The sequence below is a fragment of the Athene cunicularia genome, assembly GCF_003259725.1.
Source record: "Athene cunicularia isolate RWA chromosome 12 unlocalized genomic scaffold, athCun1 chr12_part1, whole genome shotgun sequence".
Taxonomy (NCBI): domain Eukaryota; kingdom Metazoa; phylum Chordata; class Aves; order Strigiformes; family Strigidae; genus Athene; species Athene cunicularia.
Genome location: NW_020799116.1, coordinates 3,139,459 through 3,160,551, shown reverse-complemented (window position 1 = coordinate 3,160,551; position 21,093 = coordinate 3,139,459). Strand labels below are relative to the sequence as shown.

At 43.2% G+C, this 21,093-nt stretch overlaps 1 protein-coding gene across 4 annotated transcripts in view; it reads right to left on the bottom strand.

Annotated features, from left to right (window-relative positions):
- SETD5 (SET domain containing 5) overlaps nucleotides 1–21,093 on the bottom strand; it is a 41,776-nt gene that overhangs the window by 7,699 nt on the left and 12,984 nt on the right. For 3 of the 4 annotated variants that reach the window (XR_003399271.1, XM_026857250.1, XM_026857248.1), the window contains exons 8-20: nucleotides 20,050–20,198; nucleotides 19,607–19,724; nucleotides 19,067–19,176; nucleotides 18,535–18,781; nucleotides 18,254–18,334; nucleotides 15,614–15,895; nucleotides 14,506–14,826; nucleotides 12,643–12,885; nucleotides 8,935–9,064; nucleotides 7,427–7,680; nucleotides 4,834–4,890; nucleotides 2,887–3,354; nucleotides 1,043–1,329 (exon numbers count right to left, since the gene is read on the bottom strand). Coding sequence is in view for 3 of the 4 variants with exons in the window: in XM_026857250.1 (XP_026713051.1) it covers nucleotides 1,043–1,329; nucleotides 2,887–3,354; nucleotides 4,834–4,890; nucleotides 7,427–7,680; nucleotides 8,935–9,064; nucleotides 12,643–12,885; nucleotides 14,506–14,826; nucleotides 15,614–15,895; nucleotides 18,254–18,334; nucleotides 18,535–18,781; nucleotides 19,067–19,176; nucleotides 19,607–19,724; nucleotides 20,050–20,198 (2,747 nt within the window). In the remaining variant the exon portion in view is untranslated. The remainder of the gene's footprint in view (nucleotides 1–1,042; nucleotides 1,330–2,886; nucleotides 3,355–4,833; nucleotides 4,891–7,426; nucleotides 7,681–8,934; nucleotides 9,065–12,642; nucleotides 12,886–14,505; nucleotides 14,827–15,613; nucleotides 15,896–18,253; nucleotides 18,335–18,534; nucleotides 18,782–19,066; nucleotides 19,177–19,606; nucleotides 19,725–20,049; nucleotides 20,199–21,093) is intronic. The other variant, XM_026857249.1, reaches the window with a different exon arrangement.

Sequence of the window (21,093 nt, the reverse complement as noted above, 5' to 3'; positions counted from 1 at the left end):
CTGACTGCCTCAGCTGCAGCCAGTCTCAACAGCTGGCAGAAGGTCACCTGGTAGACAGGGTCCCATCAGAGAGGTACAAGACAAATGATTTCTATTAATCTCCTCTTGAAGAGTGACAGAAAAGGGAAGGAAACAGATCTTATTACTCCTGCAAATTCACCCCAAACAATGCTTCTCAATGCTTCTCAACAGACTTCAAACTTCTCACTACCTTCAGCACTGCTGAGCATCCCTTCCCTTGCCTTCCCCCTGCCACTACACGGAGCAGTGACACAGCTGTGTATGTGGAATATCAGCATTAAGGTAAGGCTTTCTGCACAAACAGAACTTGGATACAAAGCAGCAGAGCCAGGGGACTACACAGCTCCCATCAGCAGAACACCCTGACCGTCACTGCATTGACACTACAATGCAATACTCTGCATTTCAGTGCTGCAGTGCTTAATTTTTTTGGACCAGAGGTTACTATCAGGTTCAAAGGTTTCTGAAGACCAGCCATTCCCCTTATCAAACCTCACAGTAACATGATAAAGGTGGGTTTTCCATGCCTTTGGCAAGGCACCAACTGCAGTCTGGTAACTGTTCTTCAAGCTATATGTGCAAGGCACTAGGAAAGCTGGAGTTGTTTCACTGTCCCTGCTTCCCAAATGCAAAGCTTTCCTTCTGAACAGGAGCGGACTTACTAATGCTCATGTCCAAAAGGAGCGGAGGTTCAGCAAGAAAAGACCTGGATTAAATTCTCATTGCAAGAGCAAGACCTTCAAACCTGAGACTGTAAACATAAACTGGTGGAAGAGAGATAAAAGTGTTTAACTCCGTATCTTTCAAGACAGATTTTTGATATCTAAACCAAGAACTAAAGGGCAGGCTGAGAAGGCTGCTGGTATCCTTCACGGCTGTTTAGCAATTCCAAAAAGAGAACAATGCCAAGAGACCCGACTGAATCCATCCAGCTGCACAGACTGTTATGGAAACGCCCCCTGGAGAGTTTGGTCCTTCTCCTTGGAGCAATCTCAGACTTGCTTGGAAGGATAACACTCACCACCTACTGCTGATGTTCTCCTGGGATTTGCTGAGTGATGTTGAGGAACTAGCCCCCCTCGAGTCTGGTGGGCTGATGTCCTCTACATGAGGCAGGGAGGGATGAGAAGGGGAGAAGCCACTTTGTGGGGAGGACGGGGTTCGTACTACGGAGCCCGGCAGGCTGTTGCCATCTGTGTCAGTCACAGAACTGCTGCTGCCCTGTCGGGTGGGAGTCCCTGCACATCGCACTGAATCGCCTCCCTCCTTGGCTTCTTGTTTCCGCTTGCGGTATTCTAGTAGAGATACCTGGGAAAGAAAAATACAGCCATGACTCAGGGAACGCAAGGGATGAGGACAGGGGGAGGAACACGCCCACACCGTTAAAAATAAAGAAAAAAGGTAAAATATCTATTTTTCTCAGTTTGCAGATAAAACTTTAAAAGGTACAGTGGGATTATATAGTCTTACTGAACTTGCAGGCACTCTGGAAAAAGAGCTAAGTGGTACAAATTCGGACCACACATCGACTGCCATGCTCACCTCCCTTTTTACGAACAATACTTCAGAGAAATATCTAGCTATTTGCTTCTCAACCAACCTGGAATTTCACAGTAATTCAGTATATGCTTGCATATTCCAGCATCAAGCCTCTGTTACCCTCCTCCTCTCAACATCCTTCACTCTCTCTCTGGTTTGTGACGTTACAGAAAATGTGTATCAGCACATCTCCAAAACAGATGAGAGCCTTCATCACAGAACCCCTCAGAGTACTAGTTCAGCCACATTAATGCTAAAAACTTGGTAAAGCCTTGCACAGAATTTTAACCTGCTTAAAGCACGTTCCCGCTACAGTGGTTGCGCAAACTTTCAGTGCTACCACCTAGTAAACAAACTACTTTTAGCAAAGGTAGAATGCATTTTGCACAAAGCAGTCAGATTTGTTCCAAGACACGGACCAGAAGGTCCCAGATAATGCAGTCTCCTAACACAGGGCCAGCAGAACCAAAAATAGACAAATATTTCTAGGTTGAGCACTTACCTGTCAGTGTGCCTTTCCCTTAAGAGTTATTACGGGGCACAGACCCATAAAGGACTCATAGAAAGCAGCTCTGCTGAACAATTTATCAGCTATGACTCAATGCCTATATAGAAGGCTTTACACGTTAAAATACTGAACAGAGTATTTCCAAAAGTAACTCAACATACAAAGGTTTTAAGGTAAGTGTAACTTTAAAAGAAAACCAAAGGGAAAAAAATAAAAACCCTCCAGAAATGGAGTCTTTCATGTGACTAGAAACCAATATGCATTTACTTTCTTTAAATAATATTCCACTGGTTTTAGTTTCAAAGAGCTAAAGTTTAAGTAACAACCTTAATCTACTTTTCTTGCAATGTCATTATGTTTCCGTATTAATGGAAATGCTCTAATACGTTCTAATAACCAGCTAATGTTTTCTTCTGAAACATTACACCTGCTTTTCTGGTAAGACCCTTTTCATTCTGAGAAGTAACACTTCCACCCACTACACAGCTGTACTGCGTTACTGCTCTGGGTCTTGTCTCAGTTTAACAACTGGTTTTGAAAGCTGCTAGCATCATGCTCCCCTTTCTGTGCTCCCAAGAGGAGGTATTTTCATTACAATCTTCTTCTTCCACCCCTCGCATAAAAATCTTACCTGAAGGGGAGCTCACTCTCTTTTTAACAACTTTTAGAATGTTTTCATCCAGGCACTGGATGCCTGGATTACTTGTCCAGACTATATTTTAGTTGTATTCTGCTCTCCTCATTCTCCCTGTCAGTCTTTCCCATGGTTCCCACTCAGGTTCCTGCAGTCAGAGAGTTTCTTTTACAAGATTACTTGCCTTCTTCCTTTGTGGTGGATTCTGGGGAGCAGATCTGACGCCTTCACAAGCCCTCTCACCGCACGGAGACATGGATCCATGCACCGTCTCTTTAAGCAGCCCGGACTCATGTCTGCTGAAATATCCTTCAGCAGGAGAGCTGCAGCATCCTGCTTCTGAATTCATTGGCTTCCTCTCTCCCAAAGGAGCAGACCCCCGCAACAACCCATCTACACGTGGCATAGCGTTCAATGGGGAGAAGGCATACATTAAATTAAACTCTGTCCGAAAAGCCTGATCAGAGCTTCGTAGCAGCATCTGCGCTTCCCCACTTTTCCCTGGGAAGTTCATCTCTGAAGTAGAGTTTATGGAGGGTTGTGGAGCCAGATCAGAGGATCCAAAGCTGAGCAGCGACGGCCGTTCTGGGCAGGTGTTTGCATTGGAATCCAGATACCCACCCTTCGAATCCAGGTCGGATCGGAGGCAGAGCTGGAAAATCCGACAAGGATGCAGGAGAGGGGTGGGAAGTCAGGAGAAGGGTCAGGCAAGGGTGGGGAGAGAAAATTAAGTCAGGAAGTACTTTGTATAAGGCTAGTTTAGTGCTTCCCAGTTCCTTTCTGATCACCCCTTTGGTCCTTTCCTGCACTTTTTTGCTCATTATACAGGGGAATGACTGAGACTAAATAACAATCAGTTTAGCTGTCCAGAACAAGATGCCCCTTCCCCTTTAGCAGTCTCACTGCAGCGAGAGGATAAGGCTCACCGCTAGCCCCAGGCAGTCAGTGAAGAAAACCCCAGCATATCCAATTGCCTCATAAGCCCAAAGTTGATGTTAACACATAGTACTAGCTAGGTTCATTATGAGGAGAGAATAGAAAAGATCTGCTGTCTATTTGCTGTTTTATTAGCCAGCTTCTCGACTGTCCCAAGTCAGCCACTACTAACTTCCTAACAATAAAATGCCCAGGACCTCCAAGCCATTTGTTTTCACTTATTGTGAGCTTTGGAAATCTCTAACAATAGTATATTCATTTAATTTATACTGCATTTTTATATTTTACATTCCTTAACAAAACCATAATGGCATCATCTTGGCACCGTCACAGTTTCTGGAGCACTAGGCACTGACACAACAGTATATCCATTCATCTACTTGAAGTGCCAAAAACCCTCCAGGGAAACGGCATAATCATCTCCTTCACCATGTTAATATGTCAGGATCTCAGACAATGAGCATAACTGACAAGATTTCATCTTCTTTGCAGGACTAGAGTGCTTAGGGAAAAACACAGCAGCACCAGGCACCAGCTCTGCCCTACTGATGCTGCTGAGGATGTCTCCTCTGTTGTATTACAGCTCCAAGTAATCTGCCACATTGGAGACGAGCACTATTTCCTACTGTGAAACAGTCTCCGAGCAAGGTATTTCACCTGATATTTTACAACAGGCCAGTAGGTAAACAATACACTACTTTCTGGCATCTTCTCAACTTTTCAAGTCTGTGGATGAACAGGTGATAAATCAAGGCAGAAGAGAGCAGGTCAGGTGCACCACTGTGTCAAAACTGGTAGTGAATGCTTTCCCTTTCCTTCCCCAGTAGTCATCTTGCTGCTGCTGAGTAAATACCACACACCACTTATCTGCTGGGCCAGGACTGAAGTTGATTATGATATTTCTGGGGTCTCCAGACCTTTTGCCTTCACCTCAGTAGCTGAGACATATACCAAGTCTCCACACTGCCTGTTTCCCACCAGTGCCAAGAAGTAAATAATAAATCCCAGTCTTCAATTTGTTTGCTCTCTTATGATAACCCTGAAAACTCTCCTCAGCCTTACCATGACTAATGTTGCACCCTTGTCCCCACTAGCCTCTGCACTTCTCATCCCTCCCCTCCCACCATGGCCTCAAATACACACACAAACACACACGCTCCAGCCTCAAATGCAGTTGAGATGGTGTGATAACTACCTCAGGTGACATGGACTCAGGCCTATGCGCAGGGGAACTCTCAGGGGAGGATACGTTCTAGAGGAGGGAAAAGCATCTTGTTATTCATCTACTTCAAAAAAGTCAAGAAACAAAAATAAATTCAATTAAAAAACAAGCACAGAGGTTAGCAATGGCTATTCTAAACAATGACTATCCCAGGAACTGGCCCCAGCCTGGATAACAACTCTGTTGGTTAAGTGGTTTCTAAAGCCTCCTGCAAGCACAGACACAGGACTAGTTTACTGTGTTTCATGCTATAACTTAGCACCCAAAACAGAGCACATAAATACTAAGAAAATAAACATCCTGTTCTTTATATTTCTGATGCTGTCAGAGAGTTTTCACCATGAAATACAGAGAAAGCCATTTACGGGGTTTAGTCTGAGAACATGGGAGAGATGGAAAGCCTGGGTTTGCCCAAAGGGTACAATAAAATCCCCCAAACATTATAGTGAACTTATGCAGACATTATACTAGAAAACAAAAATATCTCCTTCAATCCACTGTAGGCCACATTTCCAGCTAAAGTCAAAAGAATAGGTGTGAAGAGTGTCAAGAGAATAGCTTTATGGAATGTCATAACATCATCTGAGCACCTATCAGTGGAAGGCAGTGCGTGCATGTGATACCATGGTTGAGGCCTCCTTCCCAAGCATCTTCCTTTCCATGCTACTGAGCAGCCTAAAATAGAATCAGAAAGGAAGGTCTCCCAGAGGTAACGTTTCTATCAAAGAAATGTGGCAGGAGTTGCTTCCCTCTGCAAAGCAGATACACTCAGAAAACTGAGAATCTCAGAAACTTCTTAGCTGAAAAAGCTTCTGAAACTCCACAGAAAAAGTAGATTCATGTCGTCACGCTTCTAGTCACTCTTATGAATATGGGAGGGGCTAAGCATCCTCCAATTTGTTTCCAATCTAAAAAAATCCTCAAACTGAAAAAACTCAGTCTGTAAAAACCTGACCAACCACAGCTTCAGAAGCTTATGATACAAAGCTCTTCAGAGAGCAGCTAGGAAATCAATCAAAAAGAAAGTTTCTTAAAAGCCACGGCTTTCAAAAATGTGTTGCCAAGATATCAAGGGACATCTTCCTCGCTTGAAGAAGCTTGTGAACTGATGGAAGAATCTTTCTGTTGTTCTCCTCCCACAGTGCCACAGGACTGCAGTATAGAACTTTATGCATGGGGAGATGTATTCACTCCAGTTAGAATTGATGATAACTAAATGAAACAGACAAGATACGAAAATAGTGATATTGTGAATAAGCTGCATTGGGGGAAATATAAAAGTTTCAATGAAGAAGCCTATGGTTTACTGAGCTGTTAAACTCTTCTCAAGGGGGAAAAAAGGTAAAAGGGGCAAGTAATAGATGCCCAGTGAAATCCAGGCTTCCCATGTCTTACATTTGGCAACAGAAATAACCAGCACTAAGGTGGGACAGGTGAAATCAGTGACTAGACTGTGGAGGTCCATGGCAACACTGCCCTGATCTGCCATGTCAACCAGAGCAAAGGTGAGGATCATTTCCAATCAAGCTCTGTGCCTGGAACGGTCTTTAATCTCTCTCCTCGACGCTCCACAACCTTCCCTGCTAACCTCTACAGATCTGCCTCTCAGATAGCTTACCAGAAAGGGCTCTCAAAGAAAATAATCAAAGCGTGCTAAGCTAAAAATACCAGAGGACTGTTTGCCCTGTTGCAAAAAAAGGGATTTTTAGTAAAACAACCCCTAGTATGGAGCAGCCTGTTACTGCACATACCATTTTTTACTGGTTTTAACTGGCAGACTGTGAGCAGCTGGCCTGAAGAGTTCAATTTTTTAAAAAGAAAATACGCAATATTAGAAAAGAAAGCTAATACTGCAAACAGGATGATCCCTATTCACAGGCACAGAGCAGTAACACCAAGTGGAAGGTCCTACCTGGATGGATGCTGGTAACTCTACCACAGAGTGTAGAGCAAGGGAAACCACCTACACAGCCTGCTCAGTATTTCTGCACATTTTTGCAAAAGGAAACTATCAAGAAATCAAAGGTATAAAGTATTTTCCTTCTACTCAATCAGGGGAAAGGAAAATCAAAGGATATAGGGGAAGATGATGTCAAGTATTTCTACCATCCTTGGGGTTACTGAAAACTGTTTAGGGAAAGAGGAGCTGAGGATATCAGGCAGGCTTTGAGAAGTGGAGCACTACTGCACTCTTTGGAAGAGGCAGGAATTGGAAGCCACATTGGCACAGAGATCTAAAGTGGGAAAGATGACTAAAGAACACTGAAAAGCCTACAATATTTGGGAGCTACTGTGCAGAAATGGAGGAAAGAATTAGGCTAATGCTACTGATAGCTACAAAGTGAGGGGAGGCTGGGCTGCAGCAAGGTTTGACATTTAATACAGCAGGAGATTTGGCCAGAAGTGGGGTAGAGGAGAAAGGCAGCAGTGCTCCTGAGTATGATGCTACGATGCTGCTCAGGAGCACAGCCACATACTCAAAAAGGAACGTGTCCCTAGTGCTACCTCTGCTGCAAATATTGAAGTTCCTGTCTTTTTAGTGCTCCCAGTCCCTGGTGAGATTTACCTCGAACTGTAGTGGAGTATTGCAGCGACTAGCAGCCAGAGAAGGGATAGGTGAGAACATGATGCCATAACCGTTGCGACTCTCCTCCTCTCCTGGCAGCGATGAGCAGGGTGTAGCCAGCTGTGGGCTCACTGAGCCAGGAACTGAAGGGATGGGAGGTGGAGGGGTGACGGGAGACAGCGGCCTCAGCAACTTCTTAACATTCTGCTCCATCAAGTAGCGAGACTTCCATTTCTTCAGGGGACTTAGCAAGTCTGAAAAAACAAACCGAGCTGAGCACAGGGCTAAACCATTCATCTTAACCATTAAAGTATGCAAATCACACCCTGTCTCCTTCCCCCTACTCCCAGCCCAAGTGGAGCCCACGAGTCTCCACTGTGACTACAAAAGATTCCTAATAATTAAGTACATCTGAAGTACTTCTATACCAGCCTTGAGACATGTCTAGATACTGATAACAGAACAATACATCATCAGGAACACACAGTGAACAAGGAAAGGGAATATTTCAACTAGAAGTAAGCACAAGAGGGAGCTAGGGGAAAGGAAGACAGGAAGGGATTAAAAAAAAAAAAAGGAGAGTGGAGGAGAGGGGTCAGAGGACATGTCACTGTCACTGCTCTGAAAAAAACGACAGGCAGCTCAGTTATCATTACCTGAAACTAATAGCTCCCTATAGGCTACATCAACACAGCCCAAACATTTCACTCCCACAAAGGATCAATGCCCTTCTGTCAGGCCTACCCCTATTCAGAATAACATCTTTTTTTGATGCTTGGTTTAAGAAAAAAAAAAAAAGTATCCAGTAAATTCAGCAGTTCAGTTGTTTGCTTCTTCAACTCTTGCTCAGGGATGTGCATTTATTGGTTCTGGCATTCTGTTCATTTCCTATTCATCTAACTTTTCAATAACCAATTCTGCATTATCTGTGCGTTGTCTAGCTTCCTGTCTGCTGTCCTTGGAAAACTGATCCCTGACTGGGCGTATCTTCACCGTCTTTCTCTGCAGAAAGATTCAGACACAATATTTAACCATTCTGCTGCTTTACTCACAGATTTCAGCTTCTCCATCTTTGAGACTTACTTAATCATTCGCTTATTACATACGTGCCTGTGAGACTTTGCTATATCTTCCTATAGTCAGTAGACATTTAGTTGTCCATCTAACAGCATCCTGCTGAAAAGAGATCATATTGTACTCTTTTTTTTCTTTCTTTTTTTCCCCTCTATTGGACAAATGATCACACGGCACTGAGTTTGATGATGCAAGATAAAGTGATTATCTTTTCACACAAAAAATACTGAGAAACTTGACACATGCTCAAGCGAGAATGGGTCTGCAGAAATTTGAATGAATGGCAAAGTAACATGCTCACCTGCCATAAAGCTGTGCCATCAAGCAGCAGTACACATTTAAGATCTCATCTTTGTACAGCTGCATTTGTTATTCAGCAGCTTCCCCAGTTTCACTCAAGTGCCCACGCTGCCCTGATGGTGCTGAGCACTTACCTGTGTCATCTTTGCAGATGCTGGAAGAACTGCTGCTCTCGTTACTTTGGTATAGACACTGGGTTCTGTTCTCTTGCGGAGCTGGTGAGGTCTGAGTCATCCCCTCTTCCAGGGCTTGTTTGATCCAGCGCTGAAACAAAACGACACTACATAAACATGCAACCCCTCCAGTCCTTTCTATGTAATCCTGCAGGGATGCACTCCAGCTCCCACACTGCTGTGCAGCAGGGCAGGCTGCTCACAACACCGACACCACCTCCTTCACCTGCACTCACACAGGAACCCCTCAGAGCTCAGCTGACCACCTGCTGTGATGGGGCTGACTGTGTGCTCTTGAGGAGATGTATTCCAGGGATCAGCAGCCTTCAGCAACAACACAAAGATAAGTGAAGAGCGTATTACAGATAGATCAAATGCAAAACTCTGGAAGCTAAAACCTATTAAAGGAGATTTTATTTAAAAGAAAAGGAAGATAAATACGTTGAACTATCTTAAAACCCCGATTTTTGCAAAGAAGCTGATTTCTGCCCAGGAGCACACCGACACTGTCCCCCTGCTCCACTAAGGCATATTAGAGCTTAACATAGATTCTGTTCCAACAGTTCCAGCAGAGAAATGCCTGAGTTTAATCACATAACAGTTCTTTTAGGACTGTGCTCACTGCCAGAGACAAGGAATAAAAAAAATCCAAGCAGCAGTTTTCAAAGGGGCTAAAATAAGAAGAGAATAATAAAGGCAAATCTTTTCTTCAGCTACTAATAAAAGAGATACAAGTCACAGTCGTCTTCTGAACATGGACAATAAAGAAAGTTTCACATCTCATGCAAGTGAATGTGAAGTCTCAGCAAATCAACTGCTGCAGTGGGTGTACTAGCCCTGTATCTTGATACAGACTGACTCCTGATGGCAGGCAGGAAACCTTTGCTTACTTTACTATAAAAAATAACTGCCACAATATAAAGGAAAACACCCAGGTGATCCAGTAAAATGACAGCAAACTGCTGAAAAAAAACAACAGTAATTTGCATTTGTGTAGTTTACCCAAGGGACTCACTTTACCAGCCTTTTCTTCTCCCAGAGAGGTTTAAAATCAGAAGTTTACCTTTCAGTAATCCACAGTTCATCTGCTTGCCAGCAGCGTGTAGCCTATTAGATACACGTACACATCTTACAGTTCCTCAAAGGTATCACGAAAATGCATCAGAAACTCAGTGGCCACAATCCTCAGAGTGAAAACTTCAATGTGAGGATGAAGAGCAGGTGACAGGATCTATTTTGGTGGCCTTCACTACTGTACAGCAGATGCTTCTTCTCTGTTCAATTATAACTCAACGGATTCCACAGCGGCCACCAGGAAAAGTGTGAAGTGCCAACCAGTCTGGAGCACTTGCTACCTCACATGTGGCATGTCCTCCGACAGCCAAGTCGCTGTACAATGTGTGATTAACGTGAGCAGGTTATACCGTTCAGTTTCCTTGCGAGGTTCAGACATTGGCATGCTGTGGATGCAAACTGAGATCATCAGCGGAGATTTTTTGGCATAGTCCTCAGTAGTTTAAGGAAGAGGCCTGCTGACAGTCCAAGAAAATACACCCTCTATCTCAAAAGCCTTTATAAATCAGCCTTCCTGACTGAGTAGTCAGAAGCAGACAAGACAAAAATCAGGTCTTGAGAGAGCAATGTCATCAAGTTCTGGATCATTTCTAGATCTCAGCTGGCTGAAAAGGAGGTCTTCCCTGTAAGAGTTTTCTAAACATTCCTGACCACGAGATGCAGACTTTTTTCTACATCTCCAGACCGTTAGTGATAAAAACACTGAATGCTACCAAGTGTTTTCCATGAAAAAGTTGGGGAACTCCTACAGAGTGGATGAAACCCCTTACTAGAACAGTTATTCATTATTTACCTTCAAAAAGTAGAAATCTAACAAATTACTTCCTGAAACATCTGTTATGGACCCAGAAACTTTCAGTATTTTATTAGTTATTGAGATAATGGAACAGGCAGTGTACTTAAGTTTTCAGATAATGCCAACCTGGGAGAAACAAGAACATGCTAGAAGACAGTAGTCAAGATTTTCCTACTAAATTGGGAAATGGATGGGGAAAAACAGGACACAGCTCAGCACAGGCTAGAACAAAGTACCCTATAAAGCCAGAAACAATCACTTCTAAAATTACAGGCTAGAAAACTAACGGGTTGTTCTAACAAACACAGTAAATCACGAACTGAACACGAGTTTAAATCAACCTGTCAAAGAAAAATCTGTCATCATACTGTGATGCACAGAATGGATATGAGCTACAAGACACAGAGCAACTTTCTGCTTTGAAAATGTCCCAGCTGCAACACAACATCCAGTTTTGGACACTCAGCTTCCAGGAAGATGTGGACTAAATGAAAGTCATCCATAGTGAGACTAGTCCATTCCCTCTCCAGCAGTGAGAATTATCATATGACTAGGAAACAGCCAAATGTATCAAGAGTTTGGAAGGCTTGTTCTATAATAACAGTTTTCACTGAATTGTGAGCTTGCTGGCTAGTTGTACGGCAAATGCACCAAACAGAGAACTTGGAATAACTCTCCCAGTTTTGCTCTGGATGCTTTTCTCTTTCCTGAGGCTGAAAGACACTGTTAAGGTTCAAAGAAGCAGCTTGAACCATGAAGTTCTTAGCATAAATAAGCATGGGAAAACTGCCTGGGCACACAGAAACAAACATGGTTTGGCTCACATGAGTATATAAGAAACCATCAAAAGCTTTACCTATGAAGGAAATGTCCAAAAGAGACCTTAGCTTCTTTTTGTAGGTGTGTGTTAGGGCATGAAAACAAATTGGCTGAAGGTGTAAACGGTAAAGGTCAAAGTTTCTCTCTGGAAAAACTCCCTCAAAGGAAGGCAAAGAGACCAGGACACGGTACCCGACTTGGAAAGCTACCAAGACTGGAAGATCAGAAAGGATTTCCATAAAATTGTTCTCAGGTAATCACACAGGAACTGGAAGAGCCTCTGAGCAAAGCTGACATGCAATAAGGAGGATTCTGACAGAAATCTGACTGAGCAAACCAACCTGAACTATCATTTCCCTGCGGATGGGTAAATGCTACTGACCACATATCACCCCCGGAGGAATGAAGTCCTCAGCTGGGCTCAGTTCAGGCTTCCTGCATGGCCACAAGTTATTTGTCGCAGACAGTCTACGATGCCAAACAAAGAGCTGTGGGCTTGCTCTTGTGAACAAGCAAACACAAGGCTTTGCTAAACCACAAAGGCTCTCCAAAGACAATGGATCTTGACTGAGGCACTGTATTCTTGAGGTCTTTTGCAACACTGTCCTGTTCCTGCAATGCCAACCACCCTCTGACTGTGAAAGTAGGAACATAAAACATTCTAAAGGGCAACAATTAAACCTCCTTGAATTGCATATGCTGGATAATAAACAGACACTGCAGATTTGAAAATACACGTTTCTAAGAAGAGAGTCACAGAACAGTTGTTCTACCATGGTAAAAAGCAAGGGTAAAGACTGAACCCTAGCTAGGAGAGGGTCAGCAGTCACAGCATGGAGACTGCATCGACACACCAGGCAAGGCCAGCTCAGCAGGAACACTTGGAAATAGGCTCAAAGAGGACACAATAACTTTATAAGGGTGTCACTAAGAGCCTGATGAGTATATAGCCCCTGAAGGTAAGACATGAGCAAACATACCTTTTTACAGGAGCTGTAAATTCCGTCCAACAGAAAGGGCCTTCGACGTCTCTCAGGGTTGAAAGGTGAACCAAAACGAATGTAGTGTTTAGGTGTGGTACAAATTAGCGGGGAGTGGATGAGACCTGGCAACATATTCAGGGTAGTTGCCAAAACTGTTGGGTCTGTAGTAATGCGCAGAGGGCATTCAATAGGGCACTCCTGCTTTTCTGCCTTGTCATTCAGCCATTCGGTAACAAGGTACTGAAGGAGAAAACACACGCGTCAACGCAACTAGCACAGGTGAAGAACAAAGGCAATATGGCAGAAAGGCACATGGGGAAGCAATGCTCAGGTCAGCCCACATGCTAAAACATCCCTCCTCCTCAACAGGATGAAACACAGCCAGGACTTCTCCCATCAAACCCAGTTCTCATCTGTTGCAGGCACAGCAACAGGTAAACCAGTTTTACAGAAGTAGCTCGATTTTAAGCTCCATTCATCTTATCAGAAGGTTCTCCTATTCATCTTATCAGAAGGTTCTCCTAAAACTTGATCGCCTTGTTCAAAACTAGTTTCTAGCTGCAAGCCCATATATATTAACGTAGTTTATGCCCAGTATATAGCAATTGCCCGCTAGGCTTCTGCAATTTCTCCTCCTTTCCTTTACAAGTTTCTTTCAGCTTTTACATTATAATCCACAGTCACATTCCCTCTTGGTCCTCAATTCTAAGCTGAAAGCTAACCTCTTCTACTTTGTCCTAAACAAATACCCCCCAGCCTGCCACCCCACCCCATCCCAAAAAGATACTGCCACTGATTCCCACACCAAACGTATTTTTATGCCATTCTAAATTTATTTTTAAATTCCAACTAATCTTTACTACTAATGGCTCCACTCTTCTCTCTTCGTTCTCTTGCTGGTATACACAAGAGAGCCTCTGTTTTACTATCCTTCACAAGATGCAATATCCTGGTTATTTCAAGGTGGTTTTGTTGGGTTTTTAAGCAGTCTCACTACACCTCTATGCTGCTTGATTTAAGGTAACTTTCTTGCTTGACAGTCTTTTTCTCCTTGCTCCTAAAACAGTGGGAACATGCAGAAAACTTATTTGAGATCATACGCATCCAACCTTCTCTAATAAACATCCTTTCTTCTGGGCCCAAAAGCTAGTGCTCTTTTACAAACTATCAGCATCTAGTTTTTAAATGGCAGCTACCCCACCAAAAACCCCTTTTGCATGCTGCCTCCAAAAGCTTCTGCTAGCTTACTGCGCATGGATCCAAACACATCAGCTCTCCCCATCTTTCTGTTAGTACTTGTTACCCTGCAGGAACAACACAAACAGCTTATTGTCCTCATGGCCTTTGCCAGCCATCTCCTAAGCCTCCCATTCCCCTCCACACCAGCACCGAAACATCTTTTTGCTCTCCTCACCCAGGGCTCAGCCTCCACCACCCAGTTCCTTATGCTGCCAAGCCCCTCCAACCCTTCTCTCCCGGGGGCCCTCAGGCTGGAAGTAGTTTCTTCCCTGCATACATAAAACGGGTAATTTCCCTCTTTCTAGACTCTAATGTACCCAAAAGTTAAATCCTTCCTGTTGCACCTGTACCACTCTGTTGGTTTCTAAGGCCTACGTAGACTTGCTGTAAAGACCAGTTAATTCCTTTTTCTGATCTTTGTGTTTACAGGGCTGAGAAGTCATATTCTGAACCGCGATGAGGGCTCTTAGCCACTACAGAACAAATAATAACAGTAAATAATACTATATTACATAATTCCAACTATTTGGAAGAACTGTTTCCCCTGAGCTAACTTTACCCTAAAGGCCACACAAAACCTCTTCTTCCCCCTCTCCAGTTTGAGCACTCGATCATATTTACCTTTTTAGTTTTGGGGTACTTTACTGCAGGTCGATTAGACTGAGATCCTGCAGCCAGCACAGCAGTTGGGTCAGATCCCGTCAACTGTCTGCCTTCTCCTGGACCTTCTACATTGCTGACATCTGTTGTGGTTACTGAGCTGGCAGTGCTTCCTTCCTCTGGGACAGCCTGGGTGAGTTCAGCTTGCTGGGAACTGGCTTGCTTCTGCCTTCTCAGTCTTTGTGCTGAACTGGTCCGGTATCGAGAGAAGCGACTTTTTGGTCGGGGCCTGGAGGGTTTCGCTGGAGCTGGTTTCGTAACTGTTTTTTCAGGGACTGCATCCTACAATATAAACTGTCATTAGTCCGAGCATCTCTAAGAGTATTCCTTTTCTCTGGATACAGGATCAAGGATTGAGATTTATTTATTGACACTACCTGACTCAAAATCTGCTTGGACTTTGTACTGGCTCATAAGATGGTTTTGGAGACCCTTCTAGAACACTGGCACATTATCATTTTGTCTGCTGTGTTCTTAAAGGAGTCAACCAGAACACTGGTCTTAAGGAAGAAAGCAGCAGTATGAAACCTGCCGCTTGTCTCAAAGGCAACTGCTCTTAATCCTGATCTGAGCTGACAGGTATCATTCCAGGCAAGTATCTGGGCAAACACATGCATCCAAAGTAAACAGGGCCAAAAAACACCAAAAGAAAAAGCAAAAGAATTCCTCAATCCTTGCAGTTACACATCCAACTTAAGCTCATGCCAGTAGAGAAAGGGCCCGCTTGGTGAAGGAGTTGGGCTTGTTCAGCCCAGAGAGGCTTAAGGGGACCTAACAGCAGTTTTCCTACATCCAGACTGAAGCCTCCAAGAAGATGCAGTGGGGCATCAATGTACATACACTGGAATGAGAGGTTTCCCAGAGGGACTGCAATCTCCATCCTTGGAAGTACTTAAGACAAGACTGGGTAAAACCTCGGCCAAGCTGGTCTGACCTCAGAGCTGACCCTGCCTGATGGAGAATGGACTAGAGACCCCATGAAGCTCCTCCCAACTTGAATTATCTTATGATCAGATATGCTGCATATGAGCTTCGTACAAGCTATTAAGCAGTCCCGTCTTTGTCTTACCACTACTTGTGAGGACCGTCGTGTGTTCACCCCAGTACTGCTGTTACTGTTGGAAACATTTGCAGCAGCAGCAGCAGCAACAGCAGCAGCACTCAGTGCTGAACTTCCATCTTCAGTTTCAGGAGTCTCTGTTTTTATTTCCTCCAGCTCAGGAGCTTCAGAATTGATGTTGATTTCAGCATCAGTGCTGTTACGGTCTGATGGTTGCTCTCGTCTCCTCTTTCTCTTTTCCAAGTTTTCAAACATGTGCATGATGGCTTCTACCTTCCTGTCTTCCCGGGACTAGAACACAAGAGTAAATTTAAGTCAGCACTGCAAATTATGCACATAAAGAGGAGTAGGCAAGAACAGATAGGGGATGCAGCACAAGAAGGAGAACAACTGCCAAAGAGCAATGACAAGAGCCAGAAAGGGGACAGAGAGAAGTAGTTCTTTTCAGATATTTGCATTTTTCAACATGGCAAATTTCCCAGAATAACAACAACACAATCATGTGTTCATAGAGTAACTAGAAGAACTAGACTTTGTTCTTGAATAGGACCACTTAGATACTACTGAATTATATTTATAAAATAGCCACAAGGAAATGCGTAATTTTGAAGAACTAAAAACCATAAGAGAGAATAAATAGAGTGAAGACACGACTTGGAAACCAATAGAGCTACTCGCTAATGACCAGACATTAGAAGCAAACAGAAGCCAGAGGCAACAGAAGTAAGTGAATCAGTAATTTGCAGCAAGTATAACACACCACACAAGATGACTAAAATGATCCAGATTCACCCCATCCCTGATGTCAGGAGATCACCCAGCTCAAAAATCAAAGCTCTTGTCTAAGCAGCTTACATAGTAGATAAGAAAAACAGAACATGAGAGCACAGAGGGGCAAAACCAAAGGTATTTATTAGGTACACAGAAAAGACAGAAAATCTTATCACCTAGCTGTATCACAAATAACTGGTAATTATGCATGTAAAAGGCCCAGTACAATAATGATGCAGTGACTGGCAAAACCCAGGCTGAATCAAGGGAATTTTAAGAAAGAGGGGTCAAGTGCTTTCTGAGACTTGTCATGGAGGAAAAAGTATCTTGAAGCACACAGCAGTACTCATTCACAGCAGCCTGGCCTTTACAGTTTTCTGTTCAAAAATATTCAACACACACAAAAAAATTAAAGACTGAAAAAACTACAGATACAGGTTATTTCCTGGTGCCAAGTATAGAAAACTGAATCTCATTAAAGGAGATTAATTGGTGCAGCATACAGGAACAGGGCTTAAAGGCTCATGGGAAAATAACACTTCACTTAGTCTTCTTGAACTATGCTGTCCAAGAAAGAGAGCAGCTTCCCTGCACTAAACTGAAATCTCCCCTCCAAGCTTAAGGCCAGTCTGATGGATGACTGCTCTTATTCAAATCTCAATAGAAACTGATTGCTTTATCTTGCCTGTTCTAAAAAAAAAAAAAAAATTATCCACGAGATAATCCAAGGATCTCTTCGCTGAATGGCCCTTGGCTCTGCAATTTGCTGCACTATCTGAACATTTAAAGCATTCTCAGGAAATTTACACATGATCCATATCACTGGTTAGAGAAAGATGGATGATTAAGGTATTTGGTGAACAAAGGAAAACCAGGGAACTCCGAGCTCCAACGTGTTTGTTAGCTGGTAGGAGAAAGGGAGCACTTTTTTTTTTCCCTTGGGTTTTTGGTTTTGGTTTTGTTTTGTGAGGGATTTTTTTTTTTTTAAATTAAGTAGAGTCACAACAGCTCCATTCACATGCATAAAACATCCTGATCCAGGGAGCTGATCCATAAGAAGCACAAGAAAAAAAAACCCAGCTCTACTCAGTACAGAAGGTGGCTGAGAAGGGACTGTGTTATCCAAGAGCACTAAGAAATATTTTGATCAAGAAGACTGATTACAACAACGATTTGGGAGCACAAAGGGATTTCCTAATACAGAACACAGCAAATTTTGTTGACTTCTGCCAATAGTGGTGTTGGTAGTCTACCTCTTATTAACTTTTGTCACTTGATCCTTATCCTTTTCCCAGAAGGCAACATGTTTATGAACCCATACAGGGAACAGATAGTTAACAAACCTAACCCAGCAAAACTCACCAAGCTTTAAGGAAAATTAGGTTCTGGTTCATCATATGATCTAGCAGATGTCCCCGCTCAATGCAGCAGGGGTGGACTAGATGACCTTTAAAGGTCTCTTCCAACCCAAACTATTCTATGATCTATATGGCTTCATAAATTCTTGTAGTGGCAATAAGGAAGGGCAGCCCGAGACATAAAAAGGGTACAATTAACTTTTTTGAATCTGGTGCTGACTGTCTCGTTATGTTTTAGACTATAGAACAGCCCTGAAAGTAACATTTAAATTTTCCAACAGGAAATAAATCTGTTGTATCCCTTCTAATCTGCAGTGCCCTGACATAAATCCTGTCATGTAGAGTCAGCCTAGGTGTTGGTTATTTTTTGTTTTGTTTTGGTTTTTTTAAATCAAATTACCAAAGACCACTGACAGTTGGAATTTGTCTTGAAACAAGTGAAATAACCAGCTGGACCTGTTGGTCATCGCATGAAGCGAGTTCTAAGGGGGATGACACCCAGATCAAGAAAGGTACTTGCCCGTCGGTTATGGACCAAGGCTCCCTGTTCATCTGCAGGCTCCTCTTTCTCCCCTTCTTGTTTCTCCTCCTTCTCTGCCACCTGAAAGAGAAGCCCAGACTTAGTGTGTCAAACAAAATCCAGTACTGTTTTAAAGTTATCAAAATTCCTATGGTAATCTAAGGTGCTAGGTTTAAGAAAGGCCTCCTGCAGTTTCTGTTCTAAAGGTGCCAGTGCTGTATTGGATCAGATTCCACACCACAATGATAAAAATATATATAATGAAGTGTCAAGGGTTTTACCTCATTGTCACTGACTGCTGCAGGTCCTTCAGGAACTTCCTCTGTTTGTTGACTGCTGTTCTCATCCGATGCAATGCCCTGCTGTTCCATTTCTAGTTCCTTTCGACGGGCTTTTCGGCGGCGTGTTTCTGCCCCAATCAGTGTGCCTAAAACAGGTGGAGGTAGGTGTTCTGCAGCATTTGGGCTACGTTTCTGCACAGGGCAATTCCGGTTCCCCTTGTGACACGCACAGTCCACTTTATAGTTGCTGCTCCAAAACACAAACATAATTCGTGTCACTCTTCATTTCTCAACCCTTCTACAGAGACATTCAATGCATCTCCTACTAAACATCTCACCACGTGCCAAAGCAAGGACAGCAGGCTACCTTATGGCCTCTATTGTAGAATATGCCAGCAGAACTGGACAGAATAGCCGGAAAATGCAATTCAGTAGAAAACGGAGCAAAATGTAGAATGCGAGGAAAGGGCTGGAGGAAGATGTCCAGTCCAGGAGGGCAGTGGAGAGCTCCTGGGCGAGGTGAAGGACTCACCAGATGTTGTACTCATAGTCAAAGGCGATGGTAACCTCTGTGTCCTTGGCAATGGTGGCAACAGCATAGATACACAGGTGGATCATCCCATCAGCAATCACATGACGAACCTTGTTAAACAAAGTAGAGAGAAACTAACATCTCCACAAGTTGCACTTCTTAATTCCAAGAGGGAAGCCTCCTTCTGCAAAGCAGCTCTTATCTATTCCATGAATAATTATCTTAAATTCTCCATAGGGAAAAGCCTGCTTCACTGCTCGTCTCACCCTGTGTTTTTTCACTTACACTTGCTACCACCTGCTTACCCTGTCACGCTGCAGCCAAAGGGAAGCCATAAAAGAAACCTTTTCCTTCCAAAGAAAAAGCCTCATATTCCCAAGCTTTCTCATCTTCCAAGTACAAACCACCGAACAAGCAAGAGATGTAGAGAACTTATCCCATTTACTCCATTTTAATTTGACTATTGATAAAAAGGGAATGCACTAAGCCTGTATAAAACATGTCATGTGCAATTACAGTGATGGTGAAGAGAGAATTTACCTCTGCATTTGGAGTGCAGGAACGCCTGATGAACCTGGCATCATTACCAAAGGTGCGGGCATCAACACACATTTCAACGCCATTGAACTTGGAGTAGAACAGCACAAAGGGATATGGCCTGGGGAAGTAACAGAACGTCTCAATCCCAAAATACTCAATTCCCCTGGCACTTATAACAGGTATTCCTCACTTCACTGGAAGCTGCGCTTCCATCAGTGCTATTGCTCTGGATGCTTATGCACTTCCAGCATCACAGTTTATCAGATCTACTTCAGAGGGTTTTGGTCCATAAGCAGAGCATCAAGCTGAGGTTGTATATTTGATTTCACATTTCTACAGATGGCACAGCTGACAAGAGCCCTGTAAGTGTGCATTATCCCTCAGAGACACTAGACTCTCCGTGCCATGATGCTCTCACACTAATCACTTCATAGTACTCTTACTTTTTGAAGAAATGCCCATTGACCTCGAATTGCTGTCGTAACATAACCTTCCCTCGATACTCAATTATAAGGGTATCTAGTGCCAAGTCTCTTGCTGCCCTCAGGATCTTCCGGTGCTTCTGAACCCGAGTCACCCGTCCCAGCTGCAGCTGTAACAAAAAACAGAACAAAATATGAGAATTTAAACCAAAGGCCTCTAAACTTATGAACAATATTTTACATACATGAAAAGAAAAATTACTCTAGTAGTAATGTACAGAAACTCTGCCAGGTGAATATATTGTTTATTCTGTAACAGTTCAGTAATGACCTTGATAATATTTATTAAAAGCAAAGAGTATTTATTGCTTTCATTCAACAATAAGTCCCACAAACCTATCAGACCAAGTATTTCAGCCTTGCAGCTAGGAGGCATAACCAGACCTGTCAGCTGCTGCTAACAGGGAACTGCTCTGCAATTACGGCCACTTTCACAGCCAGAATAATTCAAATCTTCCCTAAATTGTGGGTTGTCACACATTCAGAGGAAAAAAACCACAACTTTTTCCTTCTGCAGAGGATGGTAAATTCTAGCTAGCAGGCCAAAGACTTAATCTGGCAATTTCTATCTCCATCCAGAAACTCCTCATCTGCCTCCTCAACTAGTGCTTCTGATTTTTTTTTTTTTTTAACATGAAGAAATTCATTTTTAACTAAGCAGTGACAGTTTGCTGAATCTTCTTTATGTTGAAGTCTACCGCACTATTACAACGGATCTTCCCAACAATGCGTCTTGACAGTATGAAACCACATAAGCACAGACGTCCAAACACAACACATTTTATGGAATAATGGAAGGGATATTATAAGCACTAGGGCATAGGAAAGACTTCTTCCATAAAAACAAAGTACTTTTCTTGCTTAACAGATTGAACCTCACAAATTATGTGAAGATGGCTGGCTGCCTCACCACAAGAGCTGTGCCTGCACTTCCCTAAGCATGCTATTCACTGCTCATAAGGACCCGGTTTTGATACTTTTCCGGAGTGAATGGAGACATAAGTG